The sequence below is a fragment of the Acomys minous genome, assembly GCF_964271855.1.
Source record: "Acomys minous genome assembly, chromosome: 6".
In the NCBI taxonomy this organism is placed as follows: Eukaryota; Metazoa; Chordata; class Mammalia; order Rodentia; family Muridae; genus Acomys; species Acomys minous.
This window is the reverse complement of record NC_140487.1, coordinates 104372115-104389793: the sequence shown is the minus strand read 5'-3', so window position 1 is coordinate 104389793 and position 17679 is coordinate 104372115. Positions and strand designations below refer to the sequence as shown.

Here is a 17679-nt window from a genome sequence, read left to right as displayed (position 1 = left end):
AGAGACACTGTGGGCGGGGCCGGTCCCAGGTGCCGTCTCCCTGGCAGCTGAGGGCAGGTGTGCCCAGGAGGTAGAAGCCGTGGTTGCACTGGTAGGACACGGTGGTGCCGAAGCTGAACCTGTGGGGGCCACTGGCGTGGACTTGACGGACGCTGTTCTCTTGGTGCCCAGGATCCGTGCAGTTGATGACTGTGATTGAAAGCGACAGTGAGTGAGACCCTGAGATTTGGATGGGAAGGGTTTCTCAAGCTTTGACGCAAGGGTTCAGAAGTCTAGACAGACGCTTCTCAATCCAGCCAAGTCTCTAGTTCAAAGCTTGACTAACAAAGTGGATCCTGCGCTGGAGGCTGGTCTGGTTTTGAGGCCGCAGCCCTTCTCTGCCTTGGTCACTCGGACACAGACTTGTCCTCCATGTCCAGGGGTTGGCACCTACCCTACTGAGCCTGCTTCCCCTCCTAGACCACTCAGTTTTTCTCCGTCAGTGCTCCCAGTGCTGACTGCTGGTCCAGGCTGACTTGTTTTCTATCCGTGCAGACCTCCAGGGCCTGGCTGTCTTGCCTGTGTGTGCCTGGCCCCTGGCAGAACGTGGCTTCTTCCTAATGCTCATCTGTTGTAAGACAGATGCAGATCAACTGGCTTGACTAGCACCCGGTCTCTTTCTGAAACTGTTCTAGTCACCCCATGAGGATTTGACGTAAGCCTAAGTATCTTGGAGGACTCAACTGGTGATAAAATGAGCAAAGGTTTCCAGAGAAGCTTCGCTCAAGTTCAGCATGTCTCGAATAACGAGGACAGTCATCATGATCTGTATACCACGTGCTTTGGCTTTCAAACGCTTTCATGTACACCTCATTATCCAAGTCTCAGACTCAGAAGAATGCAGGAAAAGCATGGCTATATTTCCCTTCTGTGAAGTGAGACATCTGCTTCACTATACAAGGTGTGTGTGTGTGTGTGTGCGTGCGTGCGTGTGTGCGTGCATATGTTTGTGCGCTTATATGTTTGTATGTGCTTGTGGATGCAGGACAACCTTTCGTGATAGCTTCAGGAACACTGCCCACCTCCTCTGAGACAGAGCCTCTCACCCGCTGGAGCTAAGCAATTAGACTAGACCGGCTGACGCGAGCGAGCCCCTGGGACCTGCCTGTCGCTCTCTCCTGGTGCTGAGATCACAGGTGTGCCACCATGCCTGGCTTTTGTCTCTGGTTCTGGAGCTCTGGCTCAGGGCCTCATGCCCCTTAGGGGAGATACTCTAAAGCCAGGCTGCCTCCTCAGCCCTAAGGCCTTTGATGAAGCCCTCTGGGGCTTCACTGCTGTGCTGTTGTAAAAAGCCCTTCAAGGTTATTCTAGAGTTATCTGGAATAGTTTACGTGGGACCAGGAGAGCCTCTGCCCAGGCGACTTCTTGAGTTTCTGATTTTCTCTCTGCATCTCTTACCTTCCGCTCCCACATCTTCATCTCAATTCTTAGAACCTTTCCCATTTGCTTTTCATTCCAATTCTGCTGTTTATTTTATTTTCCCATCAGCAGAGCTGAATGTGGGAATGTGGTTACAAAAGAGCCACAGCAGCAATTTTGTAACCATGAGGGCAGGCCAAGATGTTGCTCAGAGATGATACAACTTCTAAATTCCTTGTTTATGTGAGAGAAGGCCCTCTGTGCATGTGCACACACATGTGCACAGACAGACAGACACATGCACACATACGGTCACAAAAGCAGGCACACAGACACACATACATGTGTGCACACACATACACATACATGCACAGACACACACACACACACAGACACACAAGCAGGCACACAGCAGACACATACATGTGTGCACATACACATACATGCACAGACATACACACACGTGCACACAGATACATGCACACACAGATACACAGACACACAAGCAGCCATACAGAAATGCACACACACACACACATGGATACACACAAATATAAGCATACATGGACATAGAAAGACAGATACACACACACATGGGTATTGCATGACAATGATAAATTATTTGTCCCATGAACTAAATAAGGCTTGCAAGATGAAACCATTGATTTGCTCCTATGATGCATGATAAAATGATACACAACTGTCTCTAGGGGTTTAGAGTCTCCATTTGTGACCCTCCCCTGTCCCAAAAGTTCCTTGCACGAGGGATACTAATATTGAGACTGAATTCCATGGCTCGTCCTCCTAGGACACTGATGCTCAGACACGTGGGCAGTGGGGAGGAGAGCAGGGCAGGCAGGGTGACTCACTTCTGCAGGTGGGCAGCGGGTCACTCCACTGCCCGCTGGCCAGGCACTGGGACCTGGCTGCCCCCTCAGCTATGTAGCCCGGGTTGCAAGCGAACTTGACCACGTCGTTGAGGTTGAACTGGCTGCCCTGAGTGAGGCCGTTGACTGGATTGCCTGGGTGTCCACAGGTAATGGCTGCAACCAGAACAGAAGACAGGTGAGCCCACCCATCAGTCCACACCCCCACATCAGCCTCTTCTCACCTGGCACGGTGCCTGACCAGCGTCTGTCTCCAGGGAGAGCAGGTTTTTTTTGCTAGATTAATGAGGTTGTGGGGTAGGTGTGGGGGGGTGTGCACTGCAGGTAATACTACATGCCAACCTTGTACCAACTGGGCAAAGGTTCATGACACCTTCACCAAAGCTGAAACTCATCCAATCTCATTCAAAAGCGGGGTGAACACAGCCCGATGACCTAAGGAGCCCTGACTTTTAAGGGGGAGACAGACTGGAAAGTGCAGAGGGAACTGAGAAGGGGTCAGAAACAAAGCCCAGCCCAGCGCAGCATGAGGCAGAGTCAGCCCCAAGCCGCCAAAGAATATCTGAAGAGCCGCCAAGTAGGTGAGGGAGTAGAGACCAGCTACCTGCGGGTTCACTGGTGTCCCGAGCATGTCTCCTGCCGTTGCAGCCATGCTCACTGCCTCCCACTTAACTCCTAGGCTGTAGGCCTCGAGGGACAGCTGGAGCAGCCACTGGCACTCACAGCCACCTCCTGTACACTGTTCTGCCCCCCGGGATCCTGTCCTTGCCACCTGCTCTAGAGCTCTGTCTGTGACATCCTGTCTCCTGCCCTGAATCTTCCTGCAGCAGGGCTGAGGACCAGAGCTCCTGTTCACGAGGAGGTTCTCTCTTCCTGGAGCAGACAAATGCTGGGAGCAGAACTCAGTTCAAACTACTACAGTGACTTTTGCTGCCAGTGAGAGTAGGATGAGGTGACTAGCTTAGATGGCTGTGATGCGTAACTGTCAACTTGAGTGGAGAAATGGCCCGGACCTCAGAAAAGCACATGGTTGCGTGTCTCTATGAGGGCGTGCCCAGAAATGAGGTCAGGAGGGTTTTGAACCAATGAACTGCTTAGTAATCCCTGGATGGAATGATAACACTGTGGCAGTTGGGAGATGGTGCAAAGGAAGAGGCTGGGTCTAGATGGAGGAAGTATGTGAACAAGGGCGTTTCCTAGGGACCCTGGCTTCTTCCTGTATTGGCTTTCTTTGCTTCCTGGCTGCTGTGCTGGGAGCTGCTGGGCTCCACCACACCTTCCCCACCGTGACAGATGGAAGTTTGTGAAACTTGGAGCCAAAACCAAATTATTGCAGTTCTTTATGGTTCACAAGGATGCAAGCGCGAGTTCTTATCGCAATACCTGTGACTTTGACCCAAGTCTAACAAGGAGTGTCTTCAGGCTAGGCAGGCATTCTCGAGCCAGGCCTCAGAGCCAGGCATTTTCATGTGAGTCTCCTGGGTGCAGTGGAATGTGTTTTGTGTAGACACTTCTGGAAGGAGGACTGCGTATGGATGACTGCATACGGATGGGTCTCACCTCCTGTAAACCCAACCCTGGTTGCTAACACTGGCCTTAGACATTGCCGTGGAGCAACCTGCTTACCTCAGTGGCCCTGTTCTGTGTGAGGAGCTAGATGAAGAGGCGCAATTAAAAACCAAACTTTGCCTTATAATAGTTAAGAACAAAGCCCTGCATTTTGCATAAAGGCTCACACTTCAGGGAACTCTAAAAAGTGAAGAATTTTCCAAATTACTTGTAGGCAGCAGAGGGATAATGGCTGCCATGTAAATTCCCCCCCAAAATGCAAATTAATAAGAACAAATAAAAGAACAGGAAACCCAGGTCTGCAGCAGCCAAGACGGGGACCGCATGGACTTTAAATTGTTTGGAAGCCGAAGAATGAACATGCCAAGGCTCAGCAGCCCCGAACCAGATGCCTGAGGAATAGGAGCAGAGTGGATGCATCCGGAGAGCCACGGGACATGCAGGGGAGCTGTCTTGTAGCATCCAGCCCTGGAGAGATATTAGACCTCAGGGTCAAAGTGAAGAAGAACCGGAACCTTCTGGAAAAGCACCCAGAGTGAAGCTAATATCGTACTGTTAAATGTTGAATGCTGGGACACAATGTTGATCAGTGGCCACTCAGGGAAGGGTCGAGTGGAAAAGGGAAATGTTGGTGTGACGATTCAAAGGGGCAGTGACATAAGATAGGACAGCAAAGTCTAAGGGGTCTAGTGTACAGCACAGTGGCTACAGTTGGCACATTGGAAATTTCCCAAGAGAGTAGACTTCAGGTATGCTCACCACATACCCACAAAAGAAAGAAGATGACATATCATAATTCACCTGACAGGTGTCATCATTTCCCTATGGAAATGTACATTGAAATATGCTGAAATTACTACACTTTTTAAAAAGGTGAAGCATACATGCACACATAGACTGCAAAACTTATGACGGAGGAATAGTTTTTAAAGGATCAAATGAATAACCTGTGCCCAAGGATTTATGCCCAATCTAGCTGCCTTTCAAACGAACGGGAATAGAACAGAGTTTTAAACATTCATCTACCCCTTTGTGTGCTAGGACATGCCTATTACACCAGCACCTCAGGAGGTGGAAGGACAAGAATTGCAAATTTGAGGCTACATTAGCAGAGCCATCCTAAAACACCAAGGGCTGGGGATGCAGCATAGTGGTAAAGTGCTTGTCTAGCACACAGCAGGCCATGAGTTTGATCTGAAGCTCTCTCTGTTTCTCTCTCTGTTTCTCTCTTTCTCTCTCACTGTTTCTCTGTCTCTCTGTCTCTCTGTCTCTATCTCTCTGTCTCTCTGTCTGTCTCTCTCTGTTTCTCTGTCTCTGTCTTTCTCTGTTTTTCTGTCTGTCTCTGTCTCTGTCTGTCTGTCTGTCTGTTTCTCTCTCTCTCTCTCTCTCTCTCTCTCTCTCTCTCTCTCTCTCTCTGTCTCTGTCTGTCTGTCTGTCTCTCTCTCTCTCTCTCTCACACACACACACCTGTAGAAGTGCCACTACCATCACTCATGGAGAAACTTGGAGAATACTATGCAAACAGCTCTACTGAAGATTCTATTAAAGACTAAATGACTAAATAACTGAGAAGGTTTCGGCAGTATTGGTGATGAATTTAATTCTAGGTCCAAGAATAAAGCAAAAGTGGGGTGAAGGAACACCATGATAAATATCCCCATCCCCGATAGAATAGAAGAAACGCCACTGAGAATGAAAACGGGAGAGAGGAACATGTTGTGCAGCCATTATGTAAAAGCTCAGGACACTAGTGTTGGCAAACCCGATAATAAAGGGTTGAATATAGAAGTGGCCACTGATGGTATTACAGTGACAATGCAAAAGTCAGCAACAAAGATCCAAAGCTCACAGAGAGTAACACACTATGATGGCAGAAAACACAAGAGATTTAGGACCAACCACATAAGCCGTATCAACCTATGTGACCAACTTTAACCTATGAACAGGAAGATTTTCATGTTGGCCTGCAAGCATGCAGTTTACTAGATGTGCCTCCATTCAGGGATGGCCAAAGGTGTGCCAGGAAAAAGTGTGGGAGTTGGGATTCTAAGTCTGAAATCAAGAAGAGTAAAATCCAAGCTGAAAAACATTAAAAGTGACGAAGAAGATACTTTAAAAGGTGAGAAGTCACAATTTGCAAGAGGGCTACAATAGTTCTAAACACACGTATGCGCCACGTGACATGGCAACTACCTGCAGGAAATGTGAGGAAAATGGAGACTCATTGATAAGAGAAAACTCTAAACATGTCTTTCAAAGAAAACGTCTTAAGTGGGGGGAAAATGTAGAGTACATAGTTTATAAAGTAATCTTAGGAATACATGTGTCCACATGTATAGCACAATTATCCACAATGCTTTTCTTCTCAAATGCACATGCAACATTCATATCAGTCAACCAACTGTTTACTCACAAGAAAAGTATGAGTGAATGTGCATAATGAATATAAAACAAACTCAGGAAAGGCCTTTTGGCTAAGAAATTTAAAAAAATTATTAAAATATTCCAGATGTGGGGCAATCAATGACAAATTAAAAAACTTCTAAAACTAATAAGCATTTATTAGTAGTATGTATGGGATATCATTAACAGTTGATCAGAAGAACTTTTATAGTCCCATATACTTAGAATCAGAAAAACACGAAAGAATAAAAATGAATGAGGCTGTTTGTATATGCTTCTGTCATTTGTCTAATGTACATGTGTGTGTGTGTGTGTGTGTGTGTGTGTGTGTGTGTGTGTGTGTAATATCACTTGTATATGTGCTAGAAAATGAACCAAAAAAAGTAAGTCAGAAGAACTCACAAAGGAATAATAATAACAGTCATTAATGATACAGAGGTCGGAAGAAGTAGATGTAGTGATCATACGTTTGGGGGGAAAAAAAAGAATACTCAAAACCTTTAGCTAAGCTAAGCAAGAGGTAAAGGGAGGAAGTCCGCGCTGCCTCTGAGCCCCGTGGCTAGGGAGAGTGGATGACATACTTACGCACACAGAAAGGGGTCTTGCCCGACCAGTGATGATCCTGCTGGCAGACGCGCACAGACATGCCGATCAGGCGGAAGCCAGCGCTGCACTGGTACACCACGCTGCCTCGGTAGTTGAAGTTCTCCCCGTTGATGTGTCCGTTGACAATGGGCTCTGGGGTCCCACAGTGTCCAGCTTTGGTGGGATGGGGGGAAGAGAGCCGATCAGAGGGGGACTTCTCGAAAGTGGGGTCCAGCTCAGGCGGGGCGGGAGAGAAAGGGTCAAGTCTCCAGCTAACCTTCATCTTCCCACCTCCCCTGGGGAGCAGTGATCTAGAAGCGAGTTCAGGAACTCTGTATGGGACAGTAATGTGGGCTTGGTGACACCACCCCCCCCCCAGCATCATAGTTGTGATCCAAGGGACCATCCCATTCTGTTTCTGTGTCTGCACAGAGGTGGGGAGTTACCACTTTTCTCAGTCTCTGGGATTTCTATGGTTTGAGTTAAATCTCCCCAAGCATCAAGTGTTGGAAGCTCAATGCCCGGCCTCTAGGAGGTGGGGAGGAAGTTAGGCCACGCCCATAAAGCATACTTCCTCTGCCCCGGGGTTCTGCCATGATGTGTGCTGCTTTGTCATTGGCCAAAGACTGGGGGGGGGGGGGGCCAAGGGATTATGGGTAAAAAAAATTCCAGAACTGTGAGCCATGATTGGTCTTTCCTTTCTATACACTGCTCATCTCAGGTATTTTGTCACGGTGATAGAAAAGTGACACAAGGACCACTCCCTGGGCACCTACTGCCTAGCAAGCACCATCCCCTAAATAAAGCCACCACAGCTTGTCCTGCTGATGACAGCCACGCAAAAGCGGATGCTTGGCCAAATTCACCCTTCTTCTTGAGTGGCACCGCACGGAGTTGCTGTTATTAGATGAGGCAAGGGCACAGTGGATTCCTGGCATTCCTTTGGCTCCTCTGACTATGCAGCAGTAGTTCGTAACTGTATCCCAAACAGTGGCTACTGGTCATGACCTCCTGTACCCTGGAAGTCACCAGCATGTATACCAGGGACATGTCACCCAGAGTTCCCTTTTCTCTTTTGTAAGCTAGTTGTTTATAAGCTCTTGTTGTTTGCTTAGTGTATATGTATGTGTGCACTGTAATGTACATACATATGTACATATGAATACATTTCAAAAAAGCCTGTAATATGTAATATAAAGGGTATTTTAGGTACATTGTAAGAATGTGTCTCTATAGGGTGAAGGCCTTCCTAGGGGCTAACTAGATAAATGGGGGGGTCTTTCTGATTAGAGTGTAGACTCCTAGAGGCTGATCTTCTTCTTTTGAGTCCAGCAAGAATAGCTAGTCCCTGCTTTTAGTCAAGGTGGATACCTGAAAGCTGGTGCTTGGAGTAAATACTCTTTGACAGTAGGAGGGTAGGGTGGGCCTGGGGGACCACTTACCAAGGCAGCGCACTTCAGAGCCGCTCCAGAGCCCGTTGGCCATGCACTCCCGTACCCTGGAGCCCACCAGCGTGTATCCAGAATTGCAGGAGAAGATGGCAGTTGCCCCATAGACAGACATTGTTCCGATGCGGTGCCCACTCGGGGGTGTGGGGAGCTCTCCACAGGAAATGACTGAAGAGATCATAAAATGCTCAATAAACCAGTCCCAAGATGGGGGGTGGGGGGTGAGGGGTAGGGGGGCAAGGAATGAGGCATGTGCTGAACAAGATGAAGGGGAATAGTGACCAAAGCCAAGAACTGCCTAGCCTTGTGCTCCTGGAGTGTGACTAGAATGCACTATGACACTGACTTGTTCCCATCTACAGGTGTCCCTGGGAGCCCTGCTGGTCATGTGCCCTGGTTCCCTCTCTGGGGGGTAAGGCTCAGGCTTGCATGCTTATTAAGAACTCCACAGGTGGCTGAGGTGGAGCCATGGTTACACAGGGACGGTGAGTCTGTGCGGTGCTCAGAGCAGACAATGACATCACTCTTGTCCTTTTCTGCTGAGCCAGTGGCAGCCTCACAGTCCTTCTAAGGGAGTAGGCTGACAGCATCTGGCTGAGGTACAAGGTGAAGGCTGACTACCAAGGCTGTGTCGCAGTAAGGCCACACCATACTCATGCTGGCTTCTCTGCCATAAACATACATTATGGGGCCCATAGCTTTAAGAACACACAGCAATTCACCTTGGTCTGGAGGAATGGCCTCTGAGACTCAGAGAACCAAAAAAAAAAAAAAAAAAAAAAAGGAATTAACAATGAAGAGGCAGGAGACTGATTTTGCCGTCCTCCATGCTATCCTCTTCCCTCTTGCACATACCCAGCTGTGGTATTGCTGCCTCTTTGCCTTGTCTCTAGTAGATTATGAGCTTCTGGCAGGCAGCAGCCACACTCTATTTTTTAAAAATCTTGGTGTGTGTGTGTGTGTGTGTGTGTGTGCATGCGCGTGCACGCACACATGAAAGCGGAGGTGGGCAACTTTGGGTATCTGTTCCTCGGCTTCCACCTGGTTTGAGATAGGGTCTCATTGCCACCCCACATGCCAGGCTAGCTGGCTCCTCATCACCCAGGGATACTTGTCTCTGCCTCCAGTTTTGCTCCAGGAGAGCTGGGATTGCAGATGTGCTTATTACCACAGCTGGCTTTCAAGTGTGTTGTGGGGGGATTTGAACTCACATCCTCACACTTGCATGGCAAACTGTTTATCCACTGAGCCACCTCCCCAGGTAAGCCACACACTTTTATCTTAGTACCTCTCTGGTACCTGGCATACAGTTGGATCCTAATGAATGAGTCAGTGCATGCGGGGCCAGAGGCTTATAAACAGGGAGCCTTTCCGAAGATGATACAGTGCTAAGAAGCAAGGCCTTTCCCAGCTCCAGATTCGGTGTGAGTATCATAAAGGGTTTCACGGCACTTGCTGGGTTGTGGGGAACCCCTCAATCTACTCCATGTATGAAATATTTCAGGTAGGAGTGCCATACAAACAGGTCCACTCTCATCCCTGGGCTTACTTTGGCAGGTGGGTACAGACTCTCCCAGGCTCCATCTGCCATTGGCCTGGCAGCGGATGACCCTCTGGCCAGTGTAGTAGTATCCAGGGTCACAGATGAGCATCAGCTGGGCCTGGAACTGGTACTGGGTCTCAAAGATGAGCCTCCACCGGCCGTGCTCCACGCTGATGCTGCTGATATCAGGGCAGGTCACAGCTGGGGGCGGGGGGAGCAAGGAGCAGGGAAGAGCATTAGCTGGTGGAAGACATTACCAGAGTCTAAAGCAAGTAATGATGACTCCAGGATTGTTCTGTTCCTAGGCGGGTCTGAAGAGGGGGAGGATGCTGCTGCAGGTGGGGGAGTAAAGATCCGTAAACTAAAGTAACAAGCCTGGTGCTTCACTGGTATCGGTTACTGGCAGATTCTATTTGGTCAGTTTTGGACAGATCTCAAATAGACAAGGTTCAGGGTGGCTTTGAACTTCTGATCTCTTGCCTTCGCTTCTGGGGTGATGGAATTACAGGCAGGCACTACCACCCTTGGTCTATGCTGGGCAAGCACTATTAATTGATGTGCACCCCTAGCTGGAGATCTCTACTATTTTTTTTTTTTTTTTTGCTGCACGAGAAGCCAGAAACTGGATATTTATTTACATTTTCTTGATTACAAAATGTTAAGAAATAATATGTATATAGATGTACATTTTAAATGATGCACACAAAATCAAAATCTATATCATTAGACTGAATATGGCTCACATTAGACTGAATATGTCACTACAGAGTTCTGGGATAAAGGGAGACATTCATGCAGTTTTCAGGTCATTCCAAGCGCTGTGGTGGTTTATGAAAACACCCCAGAGCATGATGGTCCTTCAGTGTTCTGAGCGTAACTTGCAGTGGGGACCACAGTTGGCAGACACCCACTCTCATCCGCCCTGCGTCTCCTAACTCCCACATGCAGGCTCTTAGCTCTTAGCTCCTTACAGGAGTCTTTTCAGCCACATGTGCACACCCAGTTCCTCCTGCCCCTTCCCCCCACTGCCCCTGGACTCACGGACACACTGTGGGGGGACATTGCTGTTGCTCCACAGCCCAGTGTCCAGACACTCTGCGGTGGCCTCAGCACCCGTCTGGAGGTGGTAGCCTTCATTGCAGCTGTACACAGCCTTGGTCCCCACTGTGTACTCCTTGCCAAACACAATTCCATTTTTGGGAGCATCAGGGAGGCCACAGGAAAGAGCTGGCAGAGGAGAAAGAATGTCATGACCATTTTGGACTCAAGAGGTCCTGAGAATATACTTTCATCTTTTCCCGTTAACGCCCTAAAGCTTATAGTTAAAAACTAACACACAGGAAAAGGCCCATGAAGAAAGACACCAGGAGACCCATCAGCAGAGACGTCAGAAAAGGGCGTATGGGAGGATACGATGGAGATAAATGTGTGTTCACAGCTTGACCGTAGGAAAGGGCTGCAGCTCAAAACCTACAGGAAACAGCGGCAGCGTGAGACTTCCTTTAATTCTGCCCCACAGGTGCAGTGTCAATGCACTCAAGCCTCTCCGCTTGCTGAGGAGAACCATGTGTCCCCTCTTCCTTAGGGTGTGGGGACAAAATCCATCCCTCCTGAGGGTCAGGAATGCCAAGGTGGGGGGTTAGCATTCCAAAAGATGCTCTTTTTAATAAAAAAAATTCTTACTGCATTTTATTTAATTAATTTATTTGTGTGTGTTTGTGTGTGCATGCACACACACTCACGCACTCATGCACATACATGTGCACACGCATATGCATACTTGCATGCATGGAGATATCAGAGGAAAACATGCAGGAGTTGGTTCTTTTCTTCAACCATGTGGTCAAGTGGGTCACACTCGGGTCGTCAGGTTCCGTGGCAAGTGCCTGAAGCCACTAGGCCCTGCACCCACTGTCCCATAGAATGTAGGGTCTCTCCATGTGAAGGATGTCTTTGCATCCCTGCTGTACACCCAGGTCCATATGTTACTCACGGGAGAAACCACACAGGCAAAGATAGTTATGCAAAATAATGGAACTCACCCACTTGCTCCCTAGCCTTTACTTTCTAAAGGTGGACCATCAAATGTTACTACACAGACCAAGAAAAACAGTAATGTTAATGTGATAAAACTAAGGCTAAAGTCCTGGAGGGTGGGGCAGGGAAAAGCCCCTCCGGAAACAGAGCTAACTCAGGAAGTGGGGAGTTATGGGATTGCTGACCTTGGCAGTCAGCAGTATCTTAAGAACACCAAGTGGCACATGACGTTTCGTGAAATGGGAACAGAGCATTCTGAAGAAAGCAACAAAGGAAGGGTTCCTCTAAACTGTCGAAATGCACATCAAGTAAAGGTGTTTGTTGTTAAAAAACAATGGATTTCCGAGATTAAAGAATCCAAAGACAGACTGAAAACAAGAGAAAAGGACTGAAGATTGAAAGGATCAGCCCGGGAGGTCCCAGCTGTTCAGAGCTCCAGAAACAGAGAGCAGAAAGTGGGTGGCTTGACGGAGCTCAGCTAAAGGAACACTTCCGGGAGTGGAAGAAAGACACGTGTCTTCAGGCTGAAAAGAACAAAGGGGGGGCGTGCAAAGAGAGCCATTGAAAGGTAGAGGGGGACCCGGGAGGGATGGGAACCAGACTGGCCTCAGACGCCCCGCTGACGACAAAGCCTTCAGACTTGTGAATAAAGTTATTTATAACCTAGAATTTAATCTGGTCACCCTACTAAGCATTTATGACGGCAAGGGTGGCAACATCTACGCACACGTAGAGACTCAGAAAAATTGCCTTCTCGTGAATCCTCTCTGAGAAGTTTACTTGAGGGGACGCGCCACCAAAACCAACAGGAAAACCAGCAAATTGCAAGACATGGGAAACTGTGGCAGTCAAATAAGTGGACTGTCAAGGTGATGCCTCAGACGTGGGCAGCAGTATGGCAAGGTCTGGGACTTGACGGAATAATGAAGGACCACGCAGAAGAAAAGATAAATGAGCGTTTGAGTACTTGCCACGACCCTGTAGTCACTCGCTGCCCCCTTCCCCCACGACCACTAGTCTGGAGCTCAGGCCTCCTTCCTTCACTCCAGAGTAAGCTCCTGCAGGGACAGGCCTCTGATGGCGGCCAACAGTGATGGCTGATTCCGCTACACTTTCCAGTATTTCCAGAGGCCCTGGAATGGGACTCCGTTATGATAGGGGAAGGTGGGCTGCCCAAGGGGTGGGGATGTACTTGGAAAATAAGACAGAAAAAGGATTCAAAAGTTGGTTATGGAAGCATGAGATGGGGGTGGGGGGGAGGCGAGGGGTGCAACAGCAATACGGGGCTCAGAAGGAAGGAGTAAGCAGGAAGCACGTAAAAACTTATGTCCAAACAGCAAGACCGAGCTGGGCTGTGGCTGGGTTAGCTGAACCATCATAGCAGATTAAATAACTGGCCAGCTTGCTTGAGGCACCCCCTCCCAATGTCCCCCGCCCCCACCCCATGCAGAAATGCCAGGCCCCTGCACATGTTCCGCGCTTGGAGAATGGACCTAGGGGAGGCAAGCAGAGGCAGAGGCGGCAGCGCCTTCTCATAGCCCTGGCCCGACCCCATCTGGTGTAGACAGCTGAGGAAACAAGATAACTCCCCAGCTGAGAAGCTTAGAACTCAGCCTGAGCATCTTTACCCCAGAGGCAGCAGGGGGAGTCTGTGGGTAGGAAGTGTGCGGAGATGAAAGCACAAAGCTGTGGTGGGGTGAGGTGCCTGCGGGTGAGTGGATGTAGGGAGGGGGCTGGCTGAGAGCGGGTGGGGGGGCGGGGGGGCAGGGGCGGAGGTAGGGTCAAAGTAATTTGGGGTACACAGTGCCTCATGGAGAAGCCATGGCTTGGAAGCAGGGACAGAGAACAGACAGAATGTCAGGTCTCCCCCAGATCCTAAGATGCACCAGAAATGGTGGCAGTGGGGGATTGGTACCCTCTCTTTGTGAAAGGACCGTGTGATCCCTCATCTTCATGGAGGAGGAAGTGAGGTAAGCCTGCCGGGTCGTCAGTGGAGGCATTGGCGTCTTGGTCAGTCCTCTGGAATATGGGTTCCAGAGAATACAAAAGCTGAGAGAAAGGGGTGGGGGGTTGTGAAGAAAGCTTGGGGTGGAAAGAAGTGGGTGAGAGGACCCAGACCAAGAAGGGCGGGTTGAGACCTAACTGAGACCAGACACTTGGAAGTTTCCAAACGGATTCTGGAATAGCTGTGTCGATGCTGATGTGGCAGGAGACACGAAGACTGAAGCCGATGATCTCCGCCGACTGTGACAGCCAGTCCCTCTGCAGAATATTAATAACACGCTTTTGGCCTTTTCCAAAGCAGACACGGGTTAGGAGGTTACAAGGGTCAGAGGTGACAGATGTCATTAAAGACTTCAACACACTGGGAACCGAGAAAAATAAAATCAAACAGCGGTGCCATTGGCTCCTCTGTCTGCAGTGGGCAACGCTTTTCTTCTTTTTTCAGTGACGCTGAGACCCAGAAAAAAAGCGCTTTCTCTGTTGCCGGGAGAAGCATCCATGAGGGTGAAATCTGAGCAGGGTATAGTGCATCAAGAGCTGTAAATTCTGTGTATGTCATGATCCAACAATCTCCTTCTTGGGAATTTCACTTGAGGAAATGAATAGGGATGCTCATAAAGATAGAGTTATTATAACTATGTAATAGCAAAATGCATAGGAACTCAAATGATCCACAGTAGGATATGATGCTTAAATAAGCATCAGTTTTCCCATAACACTATGCAGCTGTCGACAACAATGACCAAGGAAGTATCGGCAATTATCCGTAAGATGCTCATTGGAATTTAGGAGGAATACACTGAATTATTAACAGTAGTGACCTCATGGCAGAATTATACTTCATTTTCACTCTTTTCCTTTGTGTTATCTGTTATTCTTACCCTTTACAGGTTTCTACACTGGAAGTATATTGCTTTATCTTTGTGAATATGTATATGTGTGCTCACTCGTACATGTGTGGGGTGACATGTGAAAGCCAGAGGATAGCCTTAACTGTTATTCCTTGGGTACCATCTTAGGCTGTTGAGGCAGCACCTTTCTTCTGACCGGGGCTCACCAAACAGGCCAGGCTGGAGCCTCAGAGGTCCTCCCGTCTCTGCCTCTCAGGCAGGAAGATAGTAACCACATACCACTACCCGTGGCTTATTCATATGGGTTCTGCAAGATCAAACTCAGGTCCCATGTCCACAAGGCAAGCACTTTACTGACTAGGCCATTACTCCGGCCCCTCTGACTTTATTTTTTATTAGTGCTTATTGATTATACAAAGCAAGATATTTCATCATGACAAGAACATATGTTCTTGTAAGGGGAAAAGCACTCATAAATTCTAAAAGATAGTGCATGCAAACCGAAGGGCACATTTCAGGGGTTTGCTTGGCCCATTTGCTTTAGGAGCCAGAACCGATGCCTCCTAGTCTTGGGGGTGCCTTCTTAGCTGCTAGGAAGAGGCAGGTCCCTTCGTACCGTGGGGTTCCCAACACCCTCCTGATACAGTCCTTCCTCTTCCTGTCACCTGTCTCATATCACCACCTCTCCCGAGGTGCTGGACACAGCCCACCATGCACCTGTCACCCCCAGATGGAGATGCATAGACCCTCGGTAAATGCTTGCCCAAGGAATGAACTGCCACCAGACCTCGGGAGACTCATGCGCGGCCTGGACTGCTCCTGAGACCAGTCCAAGGTGACACGGAGCTGAGCCACCCTGTCACTACCTCAGTCGCGGCTGCTGCTCACCTTGACAGAGAGGAATGGCTTCACTCCACAGGTGGTAGCCTTGGGGGTGCCGGGTACAGATGGCCATGCTGTGTCCCACTAAACGATAGCCTGTGTTGCAGCCAAAGTGGATGGAGCCGCCCGGCTGAGTGGTTGTCTGGCCCAGGATGAAGCCGTGGAGGGGAGCCTTAGGCAGGCTGCAGTAGGGAGCTGAAGAGTGAGAGAGGAGGTTAGTGGAGCAGTGTCTGAGGGCCACTGCTCAAGCAGCCAGGCTGCCCCCACACCAGACCTGTTTCTCTCACATCATGCTCCCTCTACACACTGCCAAGCTCTTTGCTTTTTAGGAAGGCCCTGGTGGTCGACGCTGAACAACAGTTAAGTAAAGCCAGAACGAGATCAAATGCAACAAATCAAAACAAAGGGTAATTGAAAACTACAACAACAGCCTGCTCTGTGAATCACAGGGTCCCCTTGGCTGCCCGAGTGCAGCCCGGGGGCTGGGGAGGGTTGCTCTCAAAGCCCTTGTAACTGCAGGCAACCTTGCAAAGCAGGGGCCCCTGGGGGCAGGTTTCGAACATATGATGCCCAGGCATCAGCTTTTGTGACGTAGAGCAAGTCACTGAAGCTCGTTCACTTCCAGTTTCCTCCCTGTAAGACCTCCCTCATAGGTGCTTGAATGATTTGAGAGAGAGAGAGAGAGAGAGAGAGACAGAGACAGAGACACAGGGAGAGAGACAGAGAGACAAAGAGAGAGACAGACAGACAGACAGACACACACATACACAGAGAGAGAGAGAGAGAGAGAGAGAGAGAGAGACAGACAGACAGACAGACAGACAGACAGACAGAGACACACAGAGAGAGACAGAGAGACAGAGAGACAAAGAGAGAGACAGAGACAGAGACAGAGAGAGAGAGAGAGAGAGAGAGACAGACACACACACACACACACACACACACACACACACACACAGAGAGAGAGAGAGAGAGAGAGAGAGAGAGAGAGAGAGAGAGAGAGAGAGAGCATTTGCTAAGCATCCCGGTGCAGTGCGGGACACTTAGTGCTCAATAAGTGGTGTTCTCCGTTGTTGTATTGTGTTGTAGACGCCTAGGGATCTAGGATACACATTTCCCTACGGGGCCCATTCTTTGTCCCCCTCAATGTATGGCTTAGCATACTTCATTCATTTACCAGTAAAGAGTTCTCCAGAGTTCATTAAGTGCCCTCTGCTGTGCTGGGCACACGACAGTGAGGGAAGCAGACAAAAGTCCCAGATGGAGGGAGCTCACACCACAGATCCTGCCAGGGATCCTTAGGCCATGTGACACTTATCCCTGACAACTTGACAAGGCCCAGAGCAATGTAAGGGACGGCTCTCTGGGAGCACAGCGGTGAGGGAGTTTCTACACTGTGTTAGTTGAGGTGGGACGTCCACCCTAAATGCAGGGCAGCACTGTCCCACAGGCTGCTCCTAGACTGATCACCAGCGCCCATCTCTCCTCTGCCTCCTGATTTCAGAGGCAGTGTGACCAGGTCCCTTAAGCTCCTGCTGCCGTCACTGTCCCATCATTGTGACGGGCTGCATCCTCAACGCCACACGCCAAGATGAACCACTTCCTCCTTAGGCTGGTTTCTGTCAGGCATTATGTCATAGCGACGAGAAAAAGAACTAATACTGTTTAGTTCTGTGGGGCTGTGAGAGGTGATGACCCAGGGGCCTCACATCTAAGCCTTGCCTGAGGGTCTCTGCCTGGGCTTCCGGGATATGGGTGAGCAGATTGGGGAAGACCCTCTCCTCACACATCTTCACAGAGAGGCCCTCGGACTTCCTGTCTTGAAGACTATGCCTCTGTGCGGGTAGAAATGGTGTTTTAAAGATGTGTGTTCTCCTGCTATGCCTCCTCTGTCATGCGCACCTTCAATCTATGTACCCCTTCACCCGGGAATGAGGATCCAAGATATAAAATACACACGTAGTCGCTGCGACAGACACAGGTGTTAAGTTGCACACCCCTGCTGTATCTTAATTATTAAGTACTTGTTGCTGTGCCGTGCAACGGCTTTCTTTGTGGCATATGTACTGTAA

At 49.2% G+C, this 17679-nt stretch overlaps 1 protein-coding gene across 3 annotated transcripts in view; it reads right to left on the bottom strand.

Moving 5' to 3' along the window:
* CSMD2 (CUB and Sushi multiple domains 2) overlaps positions 1-17679 on the bottom strand; it is a 573432-nt gene that overhangs the window by 34978 nt on the left and 520775 nt on the right. For all 3 annotated transcript variants that reach the window (XM_084784630.1, XM_084784631.1, XM_084784632.1), the window contains 7 exons: positions 15614-15802; positions 10875-11060; positions 9840-10034; positions 8285-8458; positions 6843-7016; positions 2268-2441; positions 1-189 (listed from right to left, as the gene is read on the bottom strand). In XM_084784630.1, coding sequence (XP_084640756.1) covers positions 1-189; positions 2268-2441; positions 6843-7016; positions 8285-8458; positions 9840-10034; positions 10875-11060; positions 15614-15802 — 1281 coding nt within the window. The remainder of the gene's footprint in view (positions 190-2267; positions 2442-6842; positions 7017-8284; positions 8459-9839; positions 10035-10874; positions 11061-15613; positions 15803-17679) is intronic.